This window comes from Aulonocara sp. 'chitande type north' Nkhata Bay, linkage group LG3, assembly GCF_057382095.1.
Source record: "Aulonocara sp. 'chitande type north' Nkhata Bay isolate Kocher_YH1m ecotype deep benthic linkage group LG3, A_spYH_male_GT1.1, whole genome shotgun sequence".
Lineage (NCBI taxonomy): Eukaryota > Metazoa > Chordata > Actinopteri > Cichliformes > Cichlidae > Aulonocara > Aulonocara sp. 'chitande type north' Nkhata Bay.
In genome coordinates this window covers 47,100,276-47,127,275 of record NC_141346.1, presented here as the reverse complement: position 1 = coordinate 47,127,275, position 27,000 = coordinate 47,100,276, and the positions used below count along the sequence as shown (strand labels likewise).

The following is a 27,000-nucleotide window of genomic DNA, read 5'->3' as shown; positions in this document are numbered from 1 at the left end:
TAGATGTGTTTATACACCACTCTAAATTTAGTCATTAGTTATTATTAACTTCTGGAACTCTTCCACATTGAGTCGTTTGTCCTGTCTCCCTCCCCTCACCTCCAACTAGTCAGGGCAGATGGCTGCCCTTCCCTGAGCCTGGTCCTGCTGGAGGGTTCTTCCTGTTAAAAGGGAGTTTTTCCTTCCCGCTGCCGCCAAGTGCTTGTTTACTTTGTTTTTATTGTCTTTAACTTACAATAAAAAGTGGCTTGAGGTGACTGTTGTTGTGATTTGGCGCTATATAAATAAAATTGAAATTAACCGATGGATATAAGCTCATTACTTAAATCAAACTGCAAATTGTTTTGCATGTGTTATTTGTTATTTGTGAAGTCAGTGTTTGCCTTAAGTTAACTGAAAATAACAGAATATATGAACATGCACAAACAGAGGCTTTTGAAGTTTATTAGGCACGTAGAAAAGCAACTTTGCAGTGGCATGTGAACCGGCAGCTCTGCTCTGGTTATGTGAAAAATATTAAGTAGATACAAATATGTAAATTTAAAGGTTAAAATACAGCCTTGAGTCCCCGCAGAGGCTTTAAGGGTCCCCACCAGTTTTACTCCCCAGAACAAATGTTTGCATTCTGATGTGTTCATATAGATTTTTTTAAATGTATGCACATTAAAAATATTTCCAGATGATTTGATCTTTTGTTGACACAAAGCTCTGAACTGAAGGGGGCGAGCCTGAAGTAGTGCCCGTGTCTGTATGTGTGCGTATGATGTTGTTTGGCGGGCACATCATCCCGACTCTCCTCGAGAGAAGCAGCGGACCTCCTGCATCCTCCCCCACATCCCAAACCCGCTGCACTGTATCTGCGGGCACCGCGATAACCTTCATGGACCGCATTATGCGCACGAGTCAGTAAAGTCGGGACGATTTTGTTTGGGTTTTTTCTTTTTACAGCGTGCTTAGCGGGTCTCACAGTAAAATCGCGGCTTTCGAGTCATTTTTGTCAAGGATAATGATGATGAGGTAAGAGCTTCCGGTCGCCATTTTGCCGGTGTGTAACGGTTTGGGCAGAATCTGAATGGAATAATTAGCCGCTGTTTGGACTGATACCAGTGGGAGATGTCTAAGCGACATCGTTTAGATCTGGGTGACGATCATTCGTCGAGTAAAAAGAGGTCCTCCGATGGGTATGTGACGGTAGTCCTCATATTTTAGCGTTAAGCCGTTGTGCTGTTTTTAAACCTCTGCAGCCTGATTGTTGTTGCTCTGACGCTAACTAGCTATGCTAGCACGTATGCTAAACACGGTCAGCTAACAATTTAACTCCAGCAGGTAACAAAGTGTTCAGTTATTCTACTGATGGGGTCACATATGGAGGTGAAATCTAGCAATGGTTCTCCACCAAAGCACTTAGCACACAGTCGGTCAGCCATCGGCCTGGTCCTTTCTGCACGTGGCTAACGTCCCATGCTAACCGGTGCTAAGTGTTTCTTTAGTGCTAAGGTCAAAATTTTCGTCACACAAACTCAGCAGGTGATGTTGAGTTCTCGGCTGGTATGGCGTGCAGCGCTTAGTAAAAATCGCACAAGGAAAGTTTCTTATGAGTTGTACACGGGACACCATGCTGGCTGGGTCAGCGTACAAAAGAAGACCCCTGACAGTCGCTGTCATACCCCGGGCTGCTTTGGTACCTTGTCTGCAAGGGTCCGCAGTGTGGATAGGCACCTGCCGGGCCTGGAGCAAGTTGAGGAGGACTCTTGCAGATTCAGCCTCAGGGTCATTGCTGTGCATCTCCCATCGCGTTTGACCTTAGGCGACAGAGAAATAAAACAAACACACGGCAGGAGGCGTTGAGATAAAACAACCCGTTATGTGACCTATAAGAAGTTCAGTGCCATTACTAACGTAAATAAGTGTAAATGAACACGAAGGAGCTATGCGTGTATATTGCAGCACTCCCACAGTCAAGGACGTGAATGCTAAGAGATGCTTACTAGCACACACAAAAAGTCTTGCCACCCCCTCTTCTGACAGTCATGTTTGGCCTCGTTGTCAGTGAATCTCTAGAGTTGTGTAGAGCTGAGAAGTTTTTAGTAGTTAAAATTTAGTTGCATTTGTATTACATATTTGATTAAATTCGCAGCTGAGCGTTTAAGGCTGCCCTGTCATACTGGGCACCACCTTGTGTATCAGAGGTACTAATGTGTCACGTGTTATATAAGCACAGCATCTGATGCATCTGGCCTGTGTGTGTACCCAGCATCACTGTCTAATAATGTCTAGTTATGACACCTCAAAGCTTTTTGCAGCTGATGCGACAGTGTTTATGGTTCTCGTGTGATCTTAAGGCATTTAATATATCCTTTTGCAAAAGAAGCAAGAATACCGTGGACGATTAGTTTATCTGTGACCTTTGCATGCTACACTTGATTAGATTGCTTTTTGCAGTGGGTAAGCCACCGTGAATAAGAATGTGCAGTAACCTTTTCATGGGATTTTTTTTTTTTTTTAAAGAAAAGCTCTTGACGTGGCCTAACATTTGAGCAATGTTTGTCCCGAGTTGGGCCTCTTGTGTCTAATTATGTGCGTATCTTTGTTTAATGATGTGTTGTTGTGTCGCAAAAAAATCTGTTGGTTCGTGTGGCAGTGCTTCATGAAATCTTAAACTCATGCATCTCGCCCTCACAGGCGCGACAGAGACCGTGACGAGAGGTCGCGGGACCGCGATCGAGACCGTGACAAGGACAGAGATGTGAAGCCGTCCGGGGTGCCTACGAACCCAGCTGCAGGCATCGCCGGCTTCCTTAAGCAACCCGGTATACAGCAGCAGATCAACCCCTTCACTAACCTGCCCCACACGCCACGCTACTATGAGATCCTCAACAAGCGGCTGCAGCTTCCCGTGTGGGAGTACAGAGAGCGCTTCACTGAGATCCTGATGCGGAACCAGTCTTTTGTGCTGGTGGGAGAGACAGGCTCTGGAAAGACTACACAGGTAGAAAAGCAAAATATGCAGCAGTTTTATTTCTATAATTTTCCATTAGCCTCCTCCAATATATATATATTTTTTAATCTTTTGATGAAACTGTGTCACATTAAATGAAAGCTAGAAATTCTGCGACTAAAATTGGTATAATTATATCTTTAAAAACAGGGTGGAATGAACAGATGATGCATTTTAAACAGTTCCGTTGCTGAGCTGATTCCCAGTTTGCGGTTGTTAAGTTTATTTTAAGTTCTTGAAAGAGCTGGGTTGTCTGTTTTTTATACTAACATGAGAGAAAATTAGAGTAAATCACTGGCTGAGCTGTGGCCTCCTCCTGAGGTGAATATAAAGTATCTTCCAAACACTTGTTAAAATGAAAACGTGTAATCTTGTCAGTGCTTTCTGCTTTGGCAATGGTATAAAATATGTGTTCCTCACAGTCACTGTGAATTTTAAAACCCAGCAGAAAAGCGGTCTCATATAGATGCAACCATAGTAAAGGACCACCAAAGTAAAAGTTGTTTTTAATGTGCGCTAAATGATTGTCATCTTATCACTTTAATAGTGATAAATCATTCAATTAAATCATTGTTAGTGGGTATGTGTGGACATGATTGTCCAGCTCAAGGTTGCAGAGGAAGTGGAGGCCATCACAACTGTCATAAGGCAGAAGGCAAGATGCATCCTGAACCGGTTGCCAGTCTGTCACAAATCCAACAGTTGAAGCTAACATGCATACCTTTGAACTGTGGGAGGAAGCTGGAGTACCCAGAGAACCCACACAGAAAGGCCTTGGCTGCCGTTTGAAGGAACCCTCTTGCTGTGAGGCTGCAGTACTAGCTGCTGTAACACTATAGCTCACTGCAGATCTTTTATTTGCAATGTACTCTGTGACTATTGAATGATTCTGCTGCGTCTCAAGTGAGTTTCTTGTCCTGCACATGAACTCCAGCATCTTATACTTGTGCGACAGCGGTCCTTGTTCTGCTTTGCAGCCTCGGCAAGCTTGATGTTGCGGATAGCAAGTCAGTTCCTGCTGAAGAAGACAGTGAACTGGGAGAGAATGGATGACTCTAAAAAATATCTTATGTAGCTCCTTTTGTTTTTAGCAGCATAGCTGCAGTAAATGTTTTGACTTTAATCAGTAAAGGCTTTGCAGGACCCAGCAGGTTGTATTAATGAACGCAGTATTGCTCTCTGTGGTTTTAATCAGACATCTGCATTTGACCTTCACATCCAGCGCCCTGCTTTTATCTGACCTGCAGTCCTGCTCTTGTTTCTCGCACATCTATAAACACTCTTTGGTTCAAACAAAAGCCGACTTGTCCGCTGTGTTCCAGATCCCCCAGTGGTGCGTAGACATGGTCCGGTCATTGCCGGGACCAAAGAGAGCCGTAGCCTGCACCCAGCCCAGGAGGGTAGCGGCCATGAGCGTTGCCCAGAGGGTTGCAGATGAGATGGATGTCATGCTGGGCCAGGAGGTGGGCTACTCCATCAGGTTTGAGGACTGCAGCTCTGCCAAGACCGTCCTCAAGTAAGAAGGATGTTTTTCAAATTAAAGCCTACAGCTGTATTGAAACTGATAATTGCAGAAAACTGGCAAGAATAACAATAGCAGTTTGCTGGTTGCAGTTTCATTCAGTAGCCCGAGTAAATAAATAAGCTGTAATAAAGTAGTCAGGTATAATGTATTAACACAGTTCTGCCCAGAGCACTTTCAAAGGGGAGGATGTCCCTTTGGGATCCCCACTTGCTTCTATTTGAAGCAGGTTTTATTCAGATAATGCGGTTTTACGTAATGATAGAGGGTGAATATATGATCAGGCTTCACAAACCGTGTTTACTGCATGGATGCTGTTCTCCCAGGTACATGACAGATGGAATGCTGCTGCGGGAGGCCATGAACGATCCCCTGCTGGAGCGCTATGGTGTCATCATTCTGGACGAGGCCCACGAACGCACATTAGCTACAGACATCCTCATGGGGGTCCTCAAGGAGGTGGTCCGCCAGAGGCCTGACCTAAAGGTAAAAAAACAGCTTTCAGAAATACACTCAGTTCACTCAATGTTTTTGTTCCTATTGCCTTAATTTCATCATTAGTTACTGCAGTGCTTTTGGGCAGCTGATACATTGATTTTAAGGAGCGAGCTTCCACATGTTCCGGTTTTATCTGTCAATCGTTGTTTTGCATTATTTGCAAAAATGTGTTCCTCTTACGGTTTCTAAAACGCTGCTGGAGACGTACATAATACTTGCCCTAAGGATACATTCGCTCGCAGCCGGTGTTTATGTCCCTCTTCTGTCACTCGTCTCTTTTGTCACATTTGTTGACAGTGTCCTCATGCCTGACAGCTGTGTATCTGCTGAGGGAACGGGGGGAGGAAACAATCCTGTTAGCTTCAGAAATGCAGAAATGTGTTCTGCACTGCAGCAACGGTGGAGATTGCCTCTCAGAGACGTAGGGCTGTTTTTAAACCAGCTAACCAGTAGCAGAACAGCAAACGTGTCGGTGTGGATGGGAGCACAGAAGCAGAAGCAGGAGTTTTATAGGGTAGAGCGTGCCAGGCATAATTCTCATAAAGCAGATGGATAATGACTGGTTGTTTGTCAGCGTGGAATCAAAGGTTAGATTGTTGTTCGCAGACTGTTAAATGAGGTCTAGGTTATTGGGAATGATCATCCACCCACACCCCTCTATCTCCTTCATCCCTATCGCCTACCGAATTTGAAAGTTTAATTTGCCTTGATTAAGAGCAATTATGATGTCTCGCAGAGCGTAAAGTGAAATGCAGAGACGCTGGCCCCTGAAAATGTTTGAGATTGAAAATGGGAGACGCGTTTCCCATCAGAATCCTAATGCACTCTATCTAATGGATCTGGAGAGAACATTGTGTATCCAACATCAGGAACAAGGACTGTCATAGCTCTGTGTAGGTCACTGACTTGGATTGTAATGCCAAGTACCACATTATAGACGCCATCTTGAGTTTGTGCTTCAACCTAAATTCACAGCGTTATCCATCCCGTCCTCATCTATCCTTTAATTGCTCACACGTGTGTCTACTTAATATATGTCCTCATCCTCCAATCATCATCAAGCTATTTAAAATGTTAAATGATTCCTCATTCGAGTGCTCGCTGCCATGGTGATGTACACTCTGCTGTCTTTACGTTTTCTTTAACCGCTTTCACGAGCACGTTGAGCCTCACAGACGCGTTAACACGTCGCTCTCTCGATTTCCCGTGTCCTTCTCGGTTCAGGTCATCGTCATGAGCGCCACACTCGACGCCGGTAAGTTCCAGGTGTACTTTGACAACTGCCCACTGCTAACCATCCCGGGACGCACGCACCCCGTGGAGATTTTCTACACACCGGAGCCAGAGCGGGACTATCTGGAGGCGGCCATCCGCACCGTGATCCAGATCCACATGTGTGAGGAGGATGAGGGGGACGCTTTGCTCTTCCTCACTGGACAAGAGGTAAACTGCCTTGCAGATTCTCCAGATGTTACTGGTGTCATGTTCTAAACAGTAGAACTGAGTTTATTAATTTATAATTTTATGTCATATGGCCAATCCCAGTTTATTTATTTATTCATTTAGTTTTCAGACTAACAGTCCTAAACACAAATATCGTTAATCTGCTATGAAATAAAAGGTTTAAGCAGCTGGAACTCGTGACTGTGTGCTATCTGTGCTTCATAGAAATTGAAACCATTAAATCAATTTCATCTTTAAGTTAAGCATCTGCATATTAATTAATCATATTAATCTAATTACATAGATCAGTCGCTCGCATAAACAGTTTGGAGCGCACTCACACGCACACACAGGCGCGTACTCTCTGCACAGGAAATTAATAATTCTCAGATTGATAGATGCGTTTTTGGAAACCTCCAGGATTTGTACAGCGGCTGGAGGGAGGAGGAAAAAAGAAAACCAAAAAAAAAAGAAAAGAGAGAAGTGACCCAGATTCTGCCCTTTCCACAAATCTCAAAAATTAAGTCATTTATTATTTTTTTTTTCCCCTCCCTGCAAATGTTGTCCACTGATGTGTAATGGAGGGCAGGGTCCATGCCCAAAGTGATGAATTTGGTCACAGCTGGGTGAACACACACGCAGACACACACACACAGAAAAGCAGCAACAAATGTTTCAATCTCCTGATCACTAGACAGGAGAAGCCTGACAGATCCAGCAGCGGCCGTGCTGGTGTGAATATCCTCTCAGCATTTTGACAAAATGGTGCTGAGATCATGTGATTAGTGGTGGATGTAAAGGAGGATGTAAGTTTACAATGACGCGTCCCCATCTTTCCTGCAACGTACTAGTTTGGTTGTTGTGGGTTTCTCATTTCCATGGGACAGTGAGGTGTTTATTAGCAGTAATTATTTGTCAGTCGACACCTACTTGGCTGTTGTAGTACACCTACGTCGGTTTCATTTGTCAAAGCAGGATCAATATGCAGCTTGTTACAAACAGGATAAAGTCATTGGGGTGGCATGGTGTTTGAAGTGGTCTCCTTTGAGGAGCGCTAATTGATTTTTAGATTTAGTGGCATCCCAGCTGCTCCGATGAGTGAGAAGAAAGGTCTGGGATATTGAGAGGCTGTGCTTTTTTTTTTTTTTTTTTTTTTCTCCTTTGTTTTTTAAGTTTAGATGTAATTTGTTGATTTAAAGTCCAGCCCCCCACACACCCACACCCACACGCTGTGTCAAGCTAAGGTATTACTGACCGCACTCCCATGGTGAGTTCATTATCACCCTCCCCTAATTGGGTTAAAGAAGTTAATGTGTGTTAGGTCTGGCAGAGATGGTTGTTCAAAGGGTGCAGCAGCACGCCCCTCAAGCGCTTCTTAACCTCTTCAGTCTCCCAGCAACTTTGATGTAGACTAATGATTGGGAGGCAGATCCACAGCAAAGCCATAGACTCTTTTTATCTGACTGTTTAATTTATAACAGACGGAGAGGAAATGCACACAACTCCCATCCTCTCTCTTCCACAGTTTATTTTTCTTCTCTGAGATATTTAGCTTCCATAAACAAATAGAACTGAAGCACCAACTCCAAACAAGAAAGTCGAAACTTATCACAGCTGTCGAGCAAAGATAAGTCCTAATATTTAAGCTTCCCCCTCAGCAGCTAACATCAAAACATGATTGGCGGCGGGGGTTGTTTGCTAGTCAAGAGGAGTTCCTAAATGTGTCGGTTATCAGCTTGGCTGTAGATTGTTGCTTCTGGGGTCACAGGGAGAGCTGGTGGACAGGTTCCCGACACTGGCCAAGTGCCCCTGTGTGTGTACAGACACACGCAGGGGGACACGAACACACATACTTTGTCTCCATGTCCCTAAGGGACTAGACAGCCAGCTTGCTTCCAGCACTTTGGCAAAGAGGTCCACTTTTTTTCCCCTCCATGGCAGCTGCTGCTTCCAGAGGCTTGATAGGCTATTAATACTGAGGCTAATTTTACCAATCCATTCAGATTTACCGTTTTCCACTTGTCACTGTGTTGATTAAGAAGCACATGGCCATCAGCGGGGTTTGACTTAATGCGATGAACAAGGGGACAAACAGAGCTAGTAACACATTCGCAGTCCAGAAGAAAAACAGGGAGGGAGGGGCTTCACAGTGGTCTTTTCTCATATCAAGGCGAGTGTGGCTTCACACGGCGGCTCCAAATGAAGTCAGTTTTAGTCACGCTTAAACTCAACAAAAGCACAGTATGTTTTAAAGGAGGATGAAAAATCCCCGAGAAGTTCAGAATGCATATTTTATTTACGGACTTGGGGATGAAAAGGGTGTGTAGAGACCTCTGATGTGGCCCATTTTTATCTCTGTGAGCGCCACTAGAATAAGTTTGGAATCAAAGGGCATGCTCGTCAGTGCCTCCGCTGCTGCATTGCTCCCACGGGCCTGCAGGTGGTGCAACAGCATCAGCAGTAAAGTGACACCCGTAGCACTAATAATACTGCGGCTTCATGAGATTAAACGATTGGTGTTAAAGGAAGTAAGAGAATGTTTCTCAACGGTGGGAGCTATTCAGAAATGTTCTTTGGGGCCATGCAAGAAACTTCTTAAAACTTTCAGAGATGTTAAAGACATGAAAGTATATCTGTGGGAAGAGTGATAGTGATAATCATATTCCAGGGCTCTGGAATATTTAAGCATATTTAGTAGATTTAAAATGATGTTGTCATATTCTTTGGAGAACAGGCCCTAACCCAGTGTTCACTATGGTGCTTTCCTCATTCCTAGTGCAACTCAGGCCTGCTGTCTGCCAGCCCACCGGCTCTGGAACGTTCAGCTTCACTAAACTGATCTGCCATGATTTGCCGCTGGTTATGCATCAGCGCTGCAGTCTCATATCACATTCCCCCTCTACAATACTGCACTGTGGAATAATGAACCCTGTTTGAGTCTGTCTGGCTCTGTGCGTGTGCCTTCAGAGCATGCGCGTCCATGTTTTCCATGATTGCTGCATTTGACAACAGAGCCACAGGGAGCTCAGCAAAGCATACTGCAGTCCAGGTTTAATTTCCTCCGTGAGATGGAGCGATAGTTAGAACAAATGTACTGTAGCAGGGAATCACGCTTTCCCCCGGCCGCCGCTGCCTCCTCCTCCTCCTCCTCTTGCCTTCCCTCTGTCATCCGGATTCACCGCCATTGTTTATCCAGGTGTTGTTCGCATCCGGCTCAATTTATTTATTTCTTTTGGCGTTTGCATACACAAGCAGCACCTGGATTAATTGTCGTGCTCCCAATCTTTCAGGAAATCGACGAAGCCTGCAAGCGAATTAAGAGGGAGGTTGACGACCTGGGGCCCGAAGTCGGAGATATCAAAATCATCCCGCTGTACTCGACGCTGCCTCCACAGCAGCAGCAGAGGATCTTTGAGCCACCCCCGCCCAATAAACCAAATGGTGCCATCGGAAGAAAGGTATAGCTGCCCTGTTGCTATAAAAACACACAGAGGGGGAGGTAGAAACGGGGAGATGGGCGGGAGGGGTGGAGGCTAAGTGAAGAGAAATTGAGTGTGGTTGGTGTAGAAAGGCCAGATGGGGAATAAGGTGGGTAAAGTGAGAGAGCTGGAAGGAAGGAAGGGACTGAAACTTTTTTCCCTTTCTCAGCTTTAGCACAGAACTGACTCACACAACATATGCTGCTTTTGTCAGCATGCAATTCTCTGCTCTGAATTATAACTGGGGTATTACTCATGCCCTCCGAGCCTGAGGAAAGTACTGCATTCTCAGTCGTTTTTATCTTTCCTCTACATTTACACAGAGCCTGCTGGTACTGGGGGGAAAAAAAACAGGCCTCAGACCTCTGCTTTATAAAACCGTGTAAAAGATGCACTTTATATGGGATGACCGAAAACAGGACTCTTCTTGCCGTACACCGTACAATCTTCCTTCAGTCACTTGATCGCAGAGGAGTGGATGATCCTTCTATTGATACAGACACGAAAGAGTTCCTCTCTTTTGTGTGACAGTTTCTATTCACAGGGGCTCATAACCACAGCAGCAGCAGCAGCACCACCTGCACCGTCACACTGTTGGCTAGGGATCTGACAGAATATCCGAATCTCATAGCTGCCAGCAAATGAGTAAACACTCATCCCAACATCTGATAGGGGACGGTGTTGATGAATGACTCATTGCTACAACCCCTCTAATTGAGGCAGATCAGGCTGACATATGAGCAGCGAAAATATTTATGGGCTGTCAAAGTTAAATATGTCACATTAAGCAGGTCGGCCATCAAGTTTGTATTTCTTATAGGCTTGTGTGGTATCTTTTTTTTTTTTTTTCCCTAACTTACTGACATTTTGCCAGGGTTTATGGCATATGATGGTATTTATGTTTAATAATGAATAAAACCAAGAAAAAAAACTGCCATTACACTCCGGCGAAGAGCAGTTTATTACATGACATGCTTCCTTACAAAAAAGAGAAACCTAAGAAATTGCAGATACATGTTTTCGTTACAAAAAGGACAGATTTTTAACTTTCCAACAATCCTCGAACTAACCAGGTGTGATATACGTTTCCTTCAGGAAAAACGACCACATATAAGCAATTTATTCAATGTGTCTCATTTAAAAAATGATCCTAAATTAAACTGCTGTAGATGATTTATAGAGGAGTGTGTAAAACACTTATTTGTAGCAGTTCTGAAAAAGAAAAATGGAAATGCATAACTGGTGGCCCGGTTATTATTTTTTCTTCCTGTGACTATGTTGTATACACTGATTCCAGTACTTTATAAATGTTTTAAAATCAACAAGAAATTCGAAAAAAAAGTCCTTTTAAATTCTTCATCTATATTGTTTTGTTTCTTATGGAGGCACAGGACTTTGGGGAATATAATACGTGAATGCCATACTATGTAACAGTGGTTACTATATACAGCTGGAGCACTGCATAGACACGTCCAGTGCAGGTTAATACTGTAGACACTATGACTTGTAGAAAGAAAGCTGCTAGTGTTAGCTCTGCAGCATTTAACAGCAGTGTTTTGTCACGTTTAGATGAGTTAGATTAGATTAGTAGCTAACTGCCTTTTCCTTAGATACTTGTCAAACGGTCCTGTGACTCTGCTGCTGCAGGCACAGACAAAGTGGGCTGAATAGACACGATCCACCAGTGGTGTTGTCAAACTGGCATTTTAAAGAGTTACGCTCTTTAGCCACCTGTCTGTGGAGGGAAACAGTTGTAATTTCAACTGGCTCTTCACGAGCACATACTTCCTTCTTTTTGCTTTGTGTTTTTGTTCACTTCCAAACATCTGTGTTATTTTAACAGAAAGAGGAAAAGCTGTGATATTTATTTTAAACACTATCGAAAATCATACTGTTGGGATGTATAATACCCTGATGTACCAGCGCACTGCCCAAGCCTAACTTCCAGCAAGGCCCACACAGAGGTCCTCCCCTCGTGGTGTAGATCATACATTTGGGCACAAATCCCTCCTCCAATTACTGTCCTGAGCCTTGAAATTTCTTCAGGCTTTCTGTTTAAATGAGCTGCATGTGTGCTGCAGAGGCTTAAGTGGCCCAGTATTGGATAAGATCTTTTTCATAAGTTCAGATATCATTGCCAGTATTTTCTTTTGCCGTTCAAGGGGATGTTGATGTGAAGTATGGCCAGTGTTGCTTAGGGGAAGCCTTTTAATATTACTTTGCTCTGGCAGTGGCCCCCGTTTGGTTGCGGTTGTATATGGACATTTGTCTGATGTGCTAGAGCTCACCCCACTGGGACTGCACCACTTAAATAACAGTGATGTTGTTACCTTGCTCTTCTCTTGGTGGATAAATTTCGTCGATGTCTTCACGATACCCATGTGTTCAGTTCATACATGAAATAAAGTGAATTTGCTGGTCCTCACTGTTGAGCCGGCGAGCACTTTGAGCTTCAGAGCAGCAGTTTGTCCTTCCCCCCCCCACCCCCCATTTGTCACGTGCCTGTTGAATTGGTGGAGGTGGCATCTAAAGTTGCCACGCTTGAAGTAAATGTGCTTCTCCTCAGTGACTGACTGAGCGACTCATCAAGTGAAAAATGCAGAGATGTCATCTAAGCCAGCCCAAGAGAAAGTAGTGAAGAAGAATTAAGGTTCGCCACATCTGCCACTATGCATGCTAACGACTGCATTAGGCACCCCTCAATTAACATAAAGCACTAGCTCGTCATTGCTCTATTTCTCCAGGAAAGCCACTGATCTTCCATTCTGAGCAGTTTTATCATTTAAAATCAAGTCAGAAATTGAATAATTGCCAATAAAGACCATAATCTCGCTTTGCTTTCCAGCATCTCACAGATTGTCTCTAATAAGTGTGCTATGATGAGTGTTAGGATTGTTTTTTAGCATTGTCACGTTTGAAATATTTCCTCCAAATGTCACTTTTCTATTCTGTTTCAATGAGCTTTGAGTGTGGGTGCAGCGACTCTGCACGTTCTGCTTCCCTCGGTCAGGGGAAGGCTTTATTTGTCAACAAGCACGCGTTCCTCAGCAGGGGATGTGAAAGATGGCCCGAGTTAGCTATAGTACTTGCTCTCTTGCAGGTAATAACCCAGACATAACATGCAGAGATGATGTTCTAATGATATTACTGATGAAGAGGCCAGGGTTATCCAGTGCAGCAGCAGACTGGAAGGAGCAAGCCTGCGTTCAGTGTAATGGGCCTGGCCTGGATAATCCTTCAGAATCAATGCAGTCAATGAGGTCTCACCCATATGATCATGAAATGTGAGAGGGTGTCATGTGAGGCATCTGCTAGAGCAACTGACTGCATCCCAACACGCAGGAGGGTGGCAACCTTCACTAGGCTTTCTTTTTTTTTTTTAACTGGACTTTGAAGCTTTCCATGCCTTTCATTGCTCGCTGAGATGTTGGCCGCTGACATATCTGTCCGATCGCCTGATCTCGTCCCTTTTTTTGGCCGGCTACTTTAATCCCAGACTGCTGCTGCGGGTAATTGGTCTCCCAGTCATGTGGCTGTTTTCAAACTTTAGGTCACCAACAGCCCTTCAAGCTATTACCTGTCGTTGGGATCGTTTTTAGGTACCTTGTGATTCTTTGCTTTGTAGTTCAGAGCCTGGGATTGTATTTTTTTATATATACCTAAAAGGAAAAGGTGTCCTTCTTTTACATTTACATAAAACCTGTCTCCAGTAGCTTAGAGACCTTTTAAGAAGACGTTTCCACTACATGCATTGACTCAAGTATGTTTCACTTTGTTTGTTTTCCACTGTGATAAAATGCAAGAAATGCCCAACGTAGTTAGCACAAGGAAAGGATGAGCCATTACTGACCTGGATGGGGTATTATTATTACGCTCTTTATTATGTGGTTATATTGTCTTGTTAACTATGCAGAATATTTTTCACTACACTTCTTGGCCGTATGCTACACCCTCCATTTCTTTGACTTCACGTGAACAGTTTTGTTCGGAGCCATTCTCACTCCAGCTGTATGTAAACAGCCTTGTTACAGTTGACCTCTTACGAACGTTTTCATCTCCATTCTGTGCCACGAGATGACCATACCCTTGTTTCTGTAGATCAGGGGTGTTCAATTAAAATTTAATGAGGTCTAGTTAGAGAACATTTCCTCACACAAAGCTCTGCAATATCATAAAGTATTAATATACAGTCAACAGTTGGCTGTCAAGTAAAAGGAAGTTAAATTCAGCATTATTTCAGTAATGTTTATTATTCATTTTCACAATAAAATAATAAATGTTCTTTTCTTATTTTAAGTAAAATAAGGTTTGTGTTCATAAAAAAAAGAAAAAAAAGCAGTTCAGGTTTCCCCTTCTTTTTTTTTCATCAACTACATTTTCCATGTAAACTAAACTTAAAATCTATTTTCTCTCTGATTCCCGGACTTACTGCTCTTACAGCTTGTGTCTCCTCACTTAGTTTTCCTTTTTCACACGCGCTCTGAATAAATCTTTTAATTGGCTGAGAAGCATCATGCGGGATAAATTACAATGCACACACATTGATTACCTTGAAGAAAAAGGAAAAGGCGGCGCAGATTCAAAGTAATCTTACGGCAAATATGAGCAAAGTTGTGCAGAGTAAAATCGAAGCGGTAATAAATTAAGGTCTAGTCGTGGCTTTGGGTTCTTGAAGAATAGCATCTTGGTCTGGAGCGAGGCTCATCCCAAGTTTAAACTGAGCATTTAGAGCAGTCTGAAGGTTTGAGTCAGGGGGATTTTTATTAATATGAGCATACTCTATTGTAATGACATGAAAAGCCTTTTTCATTCTGTCTTCTTTGTTTCAAACCTCCGAAATTACCTGAAACTTTGATATTTTTTTTGCAGACTTAGTTTCAGGAAGTTGTTTGCAAAGTGTGTGAGAAACACTGGGAATAAACATTTTAATCTTTGACAGTGGTTTTATATTACTACCACAGATTCACAGCCTATTGCTGTGGCAGTAGGCCATGATTGTACTTTTAGCTTTTGAACCGTTTGGCCTGTTATTTATAAAGCCTCTAGTACTTTCATTTAAATCGAAATTAAAATAGCCAGGAACTCCTTGTATAAAAGCCAGCCATTTGGCAGATATTGCCATGTGATCAGTTTCATACCAGCATTTGCCATCTCTCTATTTGCGGGCTTGAATGCTAAGGGGAATGTGGTTTCGACAGGTGAATTACTCGAGGTCAAGGGCTGAAAGAGGGGAAAAAAGAAGCCCTCTCTGGCATTAATAACTAAATAGTCAGGCATTCTGTGGCTGAAGTAAAATCCTCGCTTAAAAGGTGGGATTTAAAAGTCTCCAAGGCTCACAGCTTGAAGACAGCTGAAGAGGCACAGCTACAAAGGAAGTGTGTCAAGTGTGCAAAATTGGTTCTGTGGACCTGTATCAGCAAAGACCACAGAGACCTGTTTGGTTTTGTGCTTGGCATTTTATTATGAAGACTAACCAAGAAGCGCGGACAGCTACCACCAAATTGCTCCTCAGGTCAGCCTGCAGCTTGTTCCTGACCTGGTAAATGTTGAGCTGGCCAGAAGGCGGGGGCTAAGTGTGGAGGCATCTTTATTTTATTTTTTTCACCCCAGAAACCCTCAAATTTTAAACTGGCAGCTGCCAGCAGAGTGGGCTGTGACACTACCCCCACCACCTTGATGAGTTAAAAAGGTTTCTGTGTCCGGTCAGTTTCCAGCGTTATATAAGCAGAACTGAGCCTGGCAGCGGTCAAGGTTTGCGTGAGTGTAGCTGTAGATCTGCCTGCCTGCTACTTTCCCTCTGTTTGTGTTTATGCTGACAGTGAGAGACCCATAGTTTCATGTGACTCATTCAATGCACATCTTTTTTATTTGCTTCGATTCAGCTGTCATTTGTCATTGACATCTTTGCTGTTTGGGATCATTCATCATCTCATAAACCAAGCAGCTAATTTCCACTTATATTCTTATTTCCTTTCCCGTTTTTTCTCTTCCTTAAACTATTTTTAATCCATCAGCTCATAACTCCTGAATGCCTGGAATGAAAATAATTCTGCAGATTTATTCAGTTGCTTTTTTTATTAAGCGATATAAGTAACTACTATTTTCTTACAGCTCTTGCAATGATCGGGGATAACATTATGACTGCAGTGAATAACCCTGATTATCTCTTCATTGTGGCACCTGTTAGTGGGTGGGATATATCAGGGAGGAAGTGAATATTTTGTGCTCAAAGTTGATGTTTGAAGCAGGAATAATGGGCACGTGTGTGGCTTTGATGGGAGACTAACACAATGTTAGGCAGTTGGTTATAATGGTACGCCTGATTGGTGTACATATATTGTGTAGCAAAACTTTGATTGACACAGTCTTCCAGAATATTTAGAACTAAATTAAATGTGAGATATTTTCAGTGTTATTTGTCTCTGGTTGTGTTGCAAGTGTGGCTTTGAAGGAGCCGGCATTGCAGCGTTGAGGGGTAAGTTGGCATGTCTGCAGACAGCGGTGTCGCACATATCAAGAGACGCGTTTTCGGTTCACATGAGAGATTTGCAGCAGCCCTCAATTAGAGGGGAGGAAAAAGATGTTTTTGATGAAAGTGCTAACCACTGTTGCACACCATGTTTTAAAAAGCAGGCCACCTAACAGAACCCATTAAATTAAGACTGCTCTGTGGGTTTGAAAAGCTTTCCAAAAGAGGGAAGCTGACATCCCAACAAACCCAGCGACATGCCGGAGATAGAGACTCCAGCCACACACACACACGTGTGCACACAAAACTCGAGTAATTTTCATTCGATGAGACACCGAGCACCAAGCCAGCACTGTGCACAAATCTGTTGATAGCACTAGATTGCAGAAACTGTTGTGGTGTCGCTTTGTTGGGCTCGCTCGGCAGCCTGCAAACATTGATCTCTGCAGACTCGTTGAGCTGGCTCACATCAGAGCAGACGCTGATATCCACGTTTGTTTTTCTCTCTAATGTTTAAGGATCACTGATTTCTCAGCACTTTGTATGAGGTTATCTGAACCTTTCTTACCAGAGGAACTTCTTTCTGATAGGTATAATGATGTTTTTGTATTTATGCTATGTTTTTTATGCATCTTAATGGTTTGCTCAAACTATTTTCATGCAGTTTTATGTATCAAATTGTAGCAGACCAGTCTCGGGTCTCATCAGTCCCTTCAAAGTCCCCGGGCGGATCATTTCTTAACTCGCGTCTTCTCGTTTTCACAGGTCGTCGTGTCAACAAACATCGCCGAGACGTCCCTGACCATCGATGGGGTGGTGTTTGTAATTGATCCCGGATTTGCCAAGCAAAAGGTTAGCTTCCCTTTTCTCCCTGCCACCATCCCCCCCCCACCCCACATCTTCTCCCACCACTCTTTATCTGCCGCGATCATCTGCTTCTGTTGCCTGAGAATCCCCAGATAAACACAGCAGTGCACACCTGACAGCAGCAAAGATGGAAAAGCCTGTTATTTATTCCTCTGACATTTCACCAGCCTAGAGCCAAGTCATACACATGGCACAAAAAGAGATTATATATGCTCCAAGGTGGATTGTGCGCGCGTGTGTATTGTACGTCTTCTTTTTGTTTGCTGCTTGTATATATAGTAGATTGTAGGTGGGTTTAAAAAAAAATGAATAAAAAATACTAGCTTTTTTTTTTTTTTTTTTTTTTTTTACTCTACCCTAGTTTTTATTCAGATGAAATGACTCATTGACCTCGTTTCCCTCTCAGGTGTATAACCCACGAATCCGAGTGGAATCCCTTTTGGTCACAGCCATCAGCAAGGCCTCAGCCCAGCAGAGGGCAGGCCGTGCCGGACGTACACGCCCGGGAAAGTGTTTCCGGCTTTACACAGAGAAAGCTTACAAGACAGAAATGCAGGTAAGAAGCAAAGCAGTTTGAAAACCATTAAAATTGTACAAGTTGTAAACACATGATTGATTCTCATATCTCACATTCTGCAGTGCCACAAGCACTTTGTATTCCCCCAGAGCAGCCTTCTAGCTGGAAAAGCTTTCTATTATGCAATATTTGCTCTTAGAACTCCTCGATTCCCAGTTCAAGCGAATTATCATTCCAGGAGCCCGGTGCTAAAACGCACCTTTTTTCCACCCTTCCTCATAACCCCCGTTAATGACACGGCCACCTTGTGACAAATGGACCCGTGGGGGCCCAGTTCTCCACTTTAACAAGCTAATTCTTTCACATCACGCCGAGTGGCAAAGGGAATTTTTTTAAACAAGTTAAATAGCCCTTTGAATGCCCCCGGTCTCTGTTCAAGTTGACATATGAGTGATGCATGAGTAGATAATAAGCAGGCCTGACGAATTCATTTTGAATTGTTCCTCGGGCTTCTTTTGTACCTCTTTACTGGCACAGGACAACACGTATCCAGAAATCCTGAGGTCTAATCTGGGCTCTGTGGTGCTGCAGCTCAAGAAACTGGGCATTGATGACCTGGTGCATTTCGACTTCATGGACCCACCAGGTTAGTGTAACACAAATGTTACTCTAAAACCTCCGGGTATGATCGGCTTCATATTGGATCCAAAACAAATATCGGAACCATTCCTAAACGCAAACGGATACATCACTTATGCTTCTGCTTTTTAAAACAATTCCAACACCATGTTATTTTTTTCTTAAGTAGCTTTGCATGATTAAAGTTTGAAATGATCCTTGTTTATCTCACGGTGGGCTATGTCCATCCACAGTCTGAAACAAGCAGTTTCAGCTCCCCTTTAAGCCTACCTCCTTCTGTTTGCATGGTTTAGCACAATAGCTCTTCTTTATTGTTCGATTTCATGTAGATTTATATTACTTTGCAGCTGACAGCGACCACAGGTGTCAGTTAACCAAAGAATCAAAGAATATTGAGATCTTGAATTTGATTAGCGCTCTCTGAATCAGGATGAATACACTTACAAACTGTTATGAAATCGAGCAACATTTAGTCGAGCTGCAGTTGCTTTGATGTACGATATCAAATCTGGGTTGGCAGCGTCACTTGGGAAAAACAACAAAGCAAAGAAGGGATCTTGGCAGACATCAAATAAAACATAGTGAATGTTTGGAGATCTGAGGATATGTGTTGTGATAGACATGGACTACACACTAGTATCTTGCAGTTTTTATGAGGAATCCGCTCTAAATTTCTATTATTGCTGTTCAGACTGAGAAATGACTGATGTGTGCAGTTAGTATTCTGGCTGATCACTTAGTTTATGCACCGCCTGTCACTGTTGCTTGAATTATATCCGAATCCTGCTCGATCTGTGCCAAAACACAGACCTCTTCTCCCTCGAGGTGCTAAGTTATGGCATTCACCAGGAGAGAGAGAGTGTGTGTGTGTGTGTGTGTGTGTGTGTGTGTGTGTGTGTGTGTGTGTGTGTGTGTGTGTGTGTGTGTGTTCCCACGTCTTCTGGAGGAGACCACCCCTCCTTTCCCTCTCCTTAACCACCTCCTCTTCCCTCCACCCTTTTTCTCACCATAATATAGTTTTCATCTCACCTCTGAGATTAAACCCATCTCTCCCCGTCCACTGTGGCAAACGCCATTTTGAGAATGAAATTGGTTACATCAATAGCAGTGCTATCACCTTGGCTATTGCCTTCCCTTTATATTCCTCCAGAGAAACGTGACTGACCTCCACCACCACCACTCCCACGTTTCTCGCAAAAACGCAAGGGTATACATCAACATACGAGGACCGGCCGAGTCTAACCGGGAACAGTCGGGCAAAAGAGAGGGGGGAGGATCACCTTTTTATTGATTTGAGCCACTCTCTGCAGAAGGTTTCTCCTAAATAGCTCCTGAGCAGGCTGGAAGCTGCAGCTAGTTGGGTGCAACAAATGAAGTCTGCTTTAAGTCTGAGGAGTTCCCAGAGAGGGTTTTATAACGGCTATTTACAGCGGATCAATTGTGATATGCCGTGTCAGAGGCCTGCCTCGGAGAAAATACAGGTCAGTGTAGTGTCTCTGGGCAGTCGGGAAATACAGTGAGACAATAGTCTCGTGATAGAATGTTTTTTTCTTTGTTTTTTTGGCCATTGAACCCCTTTAATCATGTTTTTGGCATGAAGGTGTACGTTTCAAATTGGCAACTTTCTGAGGCAACTGTAATTATTGTTCGGATACAAGGTCGACATACATTTTTTATTATTTCCACGCATATTGGATTTGAGTCCAGGCCTTTTCCCCAGTGATGATCAGCCTCCAAACCCAAAGTAGTTTTTTGTGTTTGCTTGTCTGTAATGTGAATTGGAACCTTAATCCTCCCCCCTTACCGTGAAATGCTCAAGTACGTAGGTTATTTCTTCCTTTGTCCACGCCGCTTCCTGCTCGCTAAACACAGGAGCGACAGTGCGAGCCAGACAACCAAATGGAAAATCCAAAAAGAAATCAGTAGCGATTTACACAAGGACTTGGCTGGGTGGGATTCATTTTCCTCGTGACATTTCCAAAGAAGTACCTTTCAAAGCCAATGTGGTTTAATGTACCTTTAGCCTTTCGCCTCATTGATTTGGCCCTTGGTTAATATATCGGATTCTTGTGTGTTGAGACAGTCAATACTTACTTTCTGATGAGTCGCGTTGGGTATAGATTGAATTTCCACTCGGGTTCTTAACGCTAGCGGTACTTGGAAATCAGATTTTCACCTTTTGTGCAGGCCCACACAAGCTACTGTTGTTGCTAAGTAATGTGACCGGCACTCACTTTGTGTATAGAAAGGAAAAAAAGTAGCGTTGATGCCCCAAATCAATATTTGTTAATCATAAAAAAACACCTCCCTGCTTTTTGAAATTGAATTTTTTTTGGGGGGGTGGGGGAAAGCACTTGAGAGAAACGAAAGAGAGCGAGCGCCGCAGCCCGCGCTTGAGCTAATTTTCAGTTAACATGCAACTGGTCATTAGGCTTCAGCTCTCGGGAGCCAAAGGTCAATAATTGCATCTGGAGGAAAAATCTTTTAACCAAACAGTGGAAGCCTTTTGTGTTGAAGCATTAAGTAGAAAGTTCCCCTGTAATTGCATTAGTTGTTTAGGATTGCCTGAGCGGAGGATGAAAAATGAGCTCTGCCATGATTACGTCTGGTGTAATTCTGGCCGTCACATAGTGAAACTTCAGAGCGCAGCAGGTGATGGAAACGCTACCTTTTCTTCCTTTTCTTTGGGTTTTTAACTTCTTTTAATGTGCTGGTTGATCTAATTTATGACTGATTCCATGGACTGTGCTTCTCTTTTCCAGGTCTTAGTAAGTCCTTGAATAAGGAAATCGCTTTTAGTCAGTACATTTTAACTCGTGACCCAGCTGTTTCCCCACATTTAAAGAGTGAAGTTTTGAAATGCAGTAGCTTGATTGTGATTGATTTTCTTTATGTACTACTTAAATTAACAGCTGTAAATTTAATCTGACCATGAAGACACAAACAGGAAACCCTAGCGTGTCGGACTGCTCCTCAATTGCTCTGAATATTTTCGTCCAGTTGGCATTGATTAAGTAGATTAATTTATTAGGTGTGCAAATCAAAATAGGATGTTAATTAATATTGTTTGCTATAATCGAATCTGCAGATTAGGCGCTTTCTGCCAGGCCATTGCCAAGTGGATTTTATTTTACTTGTTTTTATATTCTAGATTTGCATTAGTTAATGCATCATTTCAGACTAATGTTACCAGCAACTATTTTTACAAATAAAAAAATGTTGCTGCAGATTTTTCAGCTGTGCATTCATAATGTGAATCTCCTGTTCCACCAACATCCCAAAGGTGCTCTAGTGGATTTCGATCAGGTGTCTGTGGAGGCCAATCATGGCTGTTGTATTTAAGAAACCTGTTTGTATGATTTTAGCTTTGTGACATGGTTTGTTATCCTGCTTGAAGTATACCTACAGTGTTCATCATCTTACATTGCTCAAGCAGGATGGAGCTGTGCTTTCATTGTCGATCCCAAACTCTGAGCCTGCCATCTGAATGTTGGAGCAGAAATTAAAGCTCATGAGAGCAGACAATCTTCTGTTGCTCAGTTTTCATAAGCGTGTGTACTGTAGCGCCTGTTTCCTTTCCTAGCTGAGAGGAGTGGGGCCCAGACTTCTGCGGCTGCAGCCCATCTCCTTTGCGTTTTGCGTGTTCAGAGATGCTCTTCTGCACCTTTTTTCTCTTGTTATGTTGTTTCATTTAAAGTTCAGTGGTCCATCTTTACCAAGTGTATGTTTCTATGTGCCTAAGTGCATCAAGTTGCTGCCATGAGATTGTCTGATTTAATCAGACAATCTGTGGCCGCCACACTTTTGCAGTCAGTGAAATAGCAGCAGTACATTAATAAAATTAATGAAACCTTCACACACTCCTCCTTCCTGTTGCAGCTCCAGGATCAAATGACTTCTCTTGGCAGGAACCGTGTCTCAGATGTTTTAGCTCACTGTCATATGAAACCCACAAAGCTGCGACTAGCACATTTAGCACATTTAGCTAAATTAGCTAAACTATTAACTTGACCTCTTATCTCACTTCTAAATGTGAGCATGGAGTACGGCAGTATTAATCAATTCTGACATAATTGTGTGTGAATGAGTCCCAAACTGTCCTCCTCAAGTGTTGCTGCAATGAAAGAATGACAGTTCTGCAAATTGTCTGTTTCAGCCATCTGTGTGTGTTTTGCCCATGGGCTTGGAGCATTTTAATGGCCCATCTCTCCCGCTCTGTCTCCTCCAGCTCCAGAGACCCTGATGCGAGCCCTGGAGTTACTGAACTACCTGGCAGCGCTCAACGACGACGGTGACCTGACCGAGCTGGGCTCCATGATGGCAGAGTTCCCCCTGGACCCCCAGCTGGCCAAGATGGTCATCGCCAGCTGTGAATTCAACTGTTCCAATGAGATCCTCTCCATCACTGCCATGTTGTCAGGTAATGCTCAGGGCTGGCCCCGCTGCTTGGGTCTGATCTGCTACTCTTTCCATTTCCTGTGCTCATTGGCCATTCCTCCCAAATGACCAGTGAGCTGTAAGGAAATTTACAGAGCAGCTTCTTTATCTTCTAAGAGCCCTTTATTCATTCTTTGACCCTTCTTGTTGGTCTAGTAGTGGTGACACAAGGATTTAAATGGGTCTATTTGATGCATACCAAAGCCCTGACTGGTTTCAGGTTTTGTGTGCGGTTATTAAAATATCAGCAGTCCAGAAGTTGAGGTCTCCTTAGTATTGGCGTAATGTGTACCTACTGAACTTCAGTACAGGAAAAGCAGTTGATAAAGTCAATGGTGTCAGCTGTTATTTGCGAGGAAGGGGAGGGGGGAAAAAAAACTACATGTCTGTACAAAATGTATAGGTGTAGCTGGAGCAGCACCAGCATGCTACAGCAGTAATTGCACTTTGGGCTTGCCAAAGCAGAATGCTGCTCATTGAGATGAATCTTGACGCCTTTGAAGGGAGCGTGAGGGTCTTTGAGAGCGGGGAAATGGATTTAACTAGGTGCTCGGACGTGGTGCGCACTTAAAGCAGGTGTTTCAGGATGGCAGGTTTTTGCTGAGTTCATTAAAGTAAGCAGCAAAAGTACACCTGAGAGCGGTGCCGCCACAGCAACCAACCATGAGGCTCAATAAACACAGCTTTTACCCATTAAAGCTACAATCAAGCAGGTTTGGCGTTAAGCAATTCAGAGCGAGTTCGTGCAGGGGGAGAGGGCAGAACAAAGAGTCCGGGGGAAGTCCACATCACTGTCAGGTGTAGGGTGGGAGGGGCTGTTTTGACTGGCTGTAGCCAGAGTGTAGCAGATCAGGACAGAGAAACCCATCCTCCTTCCCTTCTCTTTGGACCCTCCTTTCCTTTTTCCACCGTAATCACTTGGCAATGCAGTGTGCCCTGTGAAGTGCTCTGTGCCTCTCTTGAGCTGAGGCCTTGTTCCTCTCTGTGGGATTTGCTTAACTTATCCCTATGGGCGGCTGTGTTGGGGCCTATACCAACCTTGTTTAGTCCCACAGTGCTTTGTGCGACCCACGGAGGCCAAGAAGGTGGCTGACGAGGCCAAGATGCGCTTCGCCCACATCGACGGAGACCACCTAACGTTGCTCAACGTCTACCATGCCTTTAAACAGAGTGAGCGGCCTGTTTCCCCACACGTTTCACTGATTAGATTCATTTTTTTCCTTTTTTAAATGCTCCTTAACCCTAAGTTGCTCTCTTCCCACACAGACCACGAGTCCACTCAGTGGTGCTATGACAACTTTGTCAACTACCGCTCGCTGATGTCAGCAGATAACGTACGGCAGCAGCTGTCCAGGATCATGGACCGCTTCAGCCTACCGCGAAGGAGCACTGAGTTCAGCAGCAGAGACTACTACATCAACATCCGCCGAGCACTGGTCACGGGCTTTTTCATGCAGGTCAGTGTGAATCTGGGACTTTTTTGTTTCTTAAGTTTTGTAAGGTTCGATGTGCTGTTTAGTCTCTCATCGTGTTGCCAGTGTCATTATTTTGCTTTCCTTTATTTATTTATTTGTTGTTGTTGTTTTGTGACATTTCATATTTGAGCAAACGCTGTCTGTATACAGCTCCTCTGCTAATCTGATGCTCATTGAAGTATTTTTGTGCCAAACATTTGTACAAACTGCAAATGCAGCCGAGAGCTGCCTGTTTTTCTTCTTCTTCTCCTTCTTCTTCTTCTACCCCAAGCAAACACACGCGCACTCGTGCACACGCACCAGCGAGCTGCTTGTTTTAAGCACATAACAAGAAATGAAATCAATTTGTTTCCAGCTCAGGAAAACAAATGGCAGTTTTGCAAAAAGCCATTTTCAGGGCTACCTGAAACAAGCAACCTGACAAGTTGAATTATGGCGTTAATATTTAAATATTTGTCAACATTAACCTTTATCTCGGAGACAAATTTGCAGCTCGTGTTCAGGCGTTCGCACTGTTTGAGATCATGTCTTTGTTTGGAAAGGCCTTTATTGAGACTGATTGCCTTGGTTAATCACAGCCGCCAATGCAGCTCGACCACAGCGCACACAAAAAAAAACCTCACTCGCTACGAATTAGCCTCAAATGTCTTGCTACTTTTTTTTTAATCAAAGCATTAATAATTTACTTCTTAGATTGTAATGGGACTGCATGATTAACACACACGCACACACACACACCAGTAAAAGATGTGTGTGTGTGTACTTGTTTTGACTTTTTCTGGATTTCATGGGGTTTTCCGTCTTGCTGCGGTTTGAACAGATTGCTCACCTGGAGCGCACAGGCCACTACCTGACCGTGAAGGACAACCAAGTCGTACAGCTGCACCCCTCCACCGTGCTGGACCACAAACCGGAGTGGGTGCTTTACAACGAGTTTGTGCTCACCACCAAGAATTACATCCGCACATGCACAGACATCAAACCCGAGTGGTGAGTTTCAGCAGTTTCATTCTGAGTAAGGGGCACTTTAATTTATCAACCTGCACTACCTTTGTGCATTTCTGCCTCAAATGAGTGGTGCTGGTGCACGATAAACTACTGGTCACAAACATATCCCAATTGTGGCCTGCTTCTCAAAGGCAAATTGTGTCCGCCATAAACATCACAATTCCTGCCAGTAACATTGGTGCACTTTAAATGTTTACCAAGACTCTTCACCAGCACAGGCAATCACGTTGATGGTTATGAGGAACTAACGTTGTGCGTAAAAATGACCCTGCTACACGTGAAAGTCTTTAAATGTTTTTAATTCTCAAGTTTTCATTTCAGCTATGAGTCACTGCAGCACACAGCCACTATCGGTTAATCTAGCAATTATTTTCACAATCAGCTAATTGTTTGCTCCATAAAAATGTTATCAAATGATAAAAAAAAGGCCTCCTATCACACATTCCCAAAGCTAATTGTGATATCTTGTTCTTTGCGACCAGCTGGAGCCACTGAAATGTTGTGATTTTTATGGTTATAAAAAGGCTGACAAAAGCAATTATGACAAGGATCTAATAAAAATAAGATTGCAGTCATACCAGAGTCGACTTATGAGCATCGTTGCGCTAGCAGCAAAACCACAACAAACCTCGTATGCACGTTTCCCTCCTCCCCCTGTGACCTCGTCCAATTAAGGATCAAATTGTCGAACCCGCACCAGTAGTCGGAGTGTGAATATGGAAGAACGACACTCTCCCACAAGTAAACACCGAAGACAATTTTTGTGACTAATGTTTACTTGCTTTCTTTTCTAGGCTGGTGAAAATTGCCCCGCAGTACTACGAGATGAGTAACTTCCCCCAGTGTGAAGCTAAGAGACAGTTGGAGCGTATCATTGCAAAACTCTCATCCAAGGAATACACTCAGTACTAAGAAGGTTTGCATGTGCCGCTGCAGGAGCCGCGTCCTCGCCCGCCTGTACAAAATGAAGACGCTCTTTAGGTTTTCTGTATATTTTATTTGTTTTATTTTCATCGTTCTGAACTCTATTTTTGCTCCTGTGTATTGAATGCGTAATGGTTTTAAAATCAATGATGAATTGACCTTCGACGGCCACTTTGTTTTCTTTAAGCCAACATGGTTAGAGCACTACAAGAAAAAAGGACTACAGATGATGAGTGGTTATCAGGAGTTTAGTCATTAGTCATTTACACCTGAAGCATGTTGTTTCATGTGAATTTCAACATTCCTCTTAAAAAAAAAACACCCAAAATAACAAATCCCACCTTGGGATTCTTGGCTGTTGTTTTGCTTTGTTATGATGATCAAATGTAATTTATACTGCATTTTGATGCAGGTGAAATGTAATGTTCTCTTGTCATGGAGATAATTAATTTCCTGTCACATTTCCTGTCATCTGTTCAACTTAATAAAATGGCTTTTGTAATAAGATGTTTCTTCCTCTGTCTGCGTTAAAATAACAGGATAATCTGTACATAAACTTTCTGTCTTCACCCTCACGTGCGCACACGTCCTGACTTGCCAAATCCAGCTCGTTTCCCGGCTCTTGAGGGAAGTTAAATCTTCTTACTGGGATATTGATAGCTTCAGAAACAGTTGGGGAGAGGGGGATGTTAATTGCAAATGTTTCGGAGCAAGATCAGTGTGA

General features: G+C 43.3%; 1 protein-coding gene across 3 annotated transcripts; it reads left to right on the top strand.

The window, feature by feature from the left end:
- The first annotated feature begins 791 nt into the window (after nucleotides 1-791).
- Nucleotides 792-26,699, top strand: dhx15 (DEAH (Asp-Glu-Ala-His) box helicase 15). 3 transcript variants are annotated; one of them, XM_086283558.1, is made up of 14 exons: nucleotides 792-1,017; nucleotides 2,683-2,989; nucleotides 4,321-4,514; nucleotides 4,847-5,006; nucleotides 6,243-6,461; nucleotides 9,752-9,919; nucleotides 17,175-17,261; nucleotides 17,683-17,832; nucleotides 18,331-18,439; nucleotides 22,661-22,852; nucleotides 23,917-24,039; nucleotides 24,136-24,326; nucleotides 25,165-25,334; nucleotides 26,147-26,699. In XM_086283558.1, the coding sequence occupies exons 1-14, from the start codon at nucleotides 1,007-1,009 to the stop codon at nucleotides 26,262-26,264; spliced, it is 2,199 nt and encodes a 732-aa protein (XP_086139684.1). In that variant the 5' UTR covers nucleotides 792-1,006; the 3' UTR covers nucleotides 26,265-26,699. The 3 variants fall into 3 exon arrangements, with proteins under 3 accessions (XP_086139684.1, XP_086139678.1, XP_086139687.1); XM_086283552.1 differs by lacking the exon at nucleotides 792-1,017 and adding an exon at nucleotides 1,042-1,181; XM_086283561.1 differs by lacking the exons at nucleotides 792-1,017; nucleotides 9,752-9,919 and adding an exon at nucleotides 1,042-1,181.
- The last annotated feature ends 301 nt before the right edge of the window (nucleotides 26,700-27,000 follow it).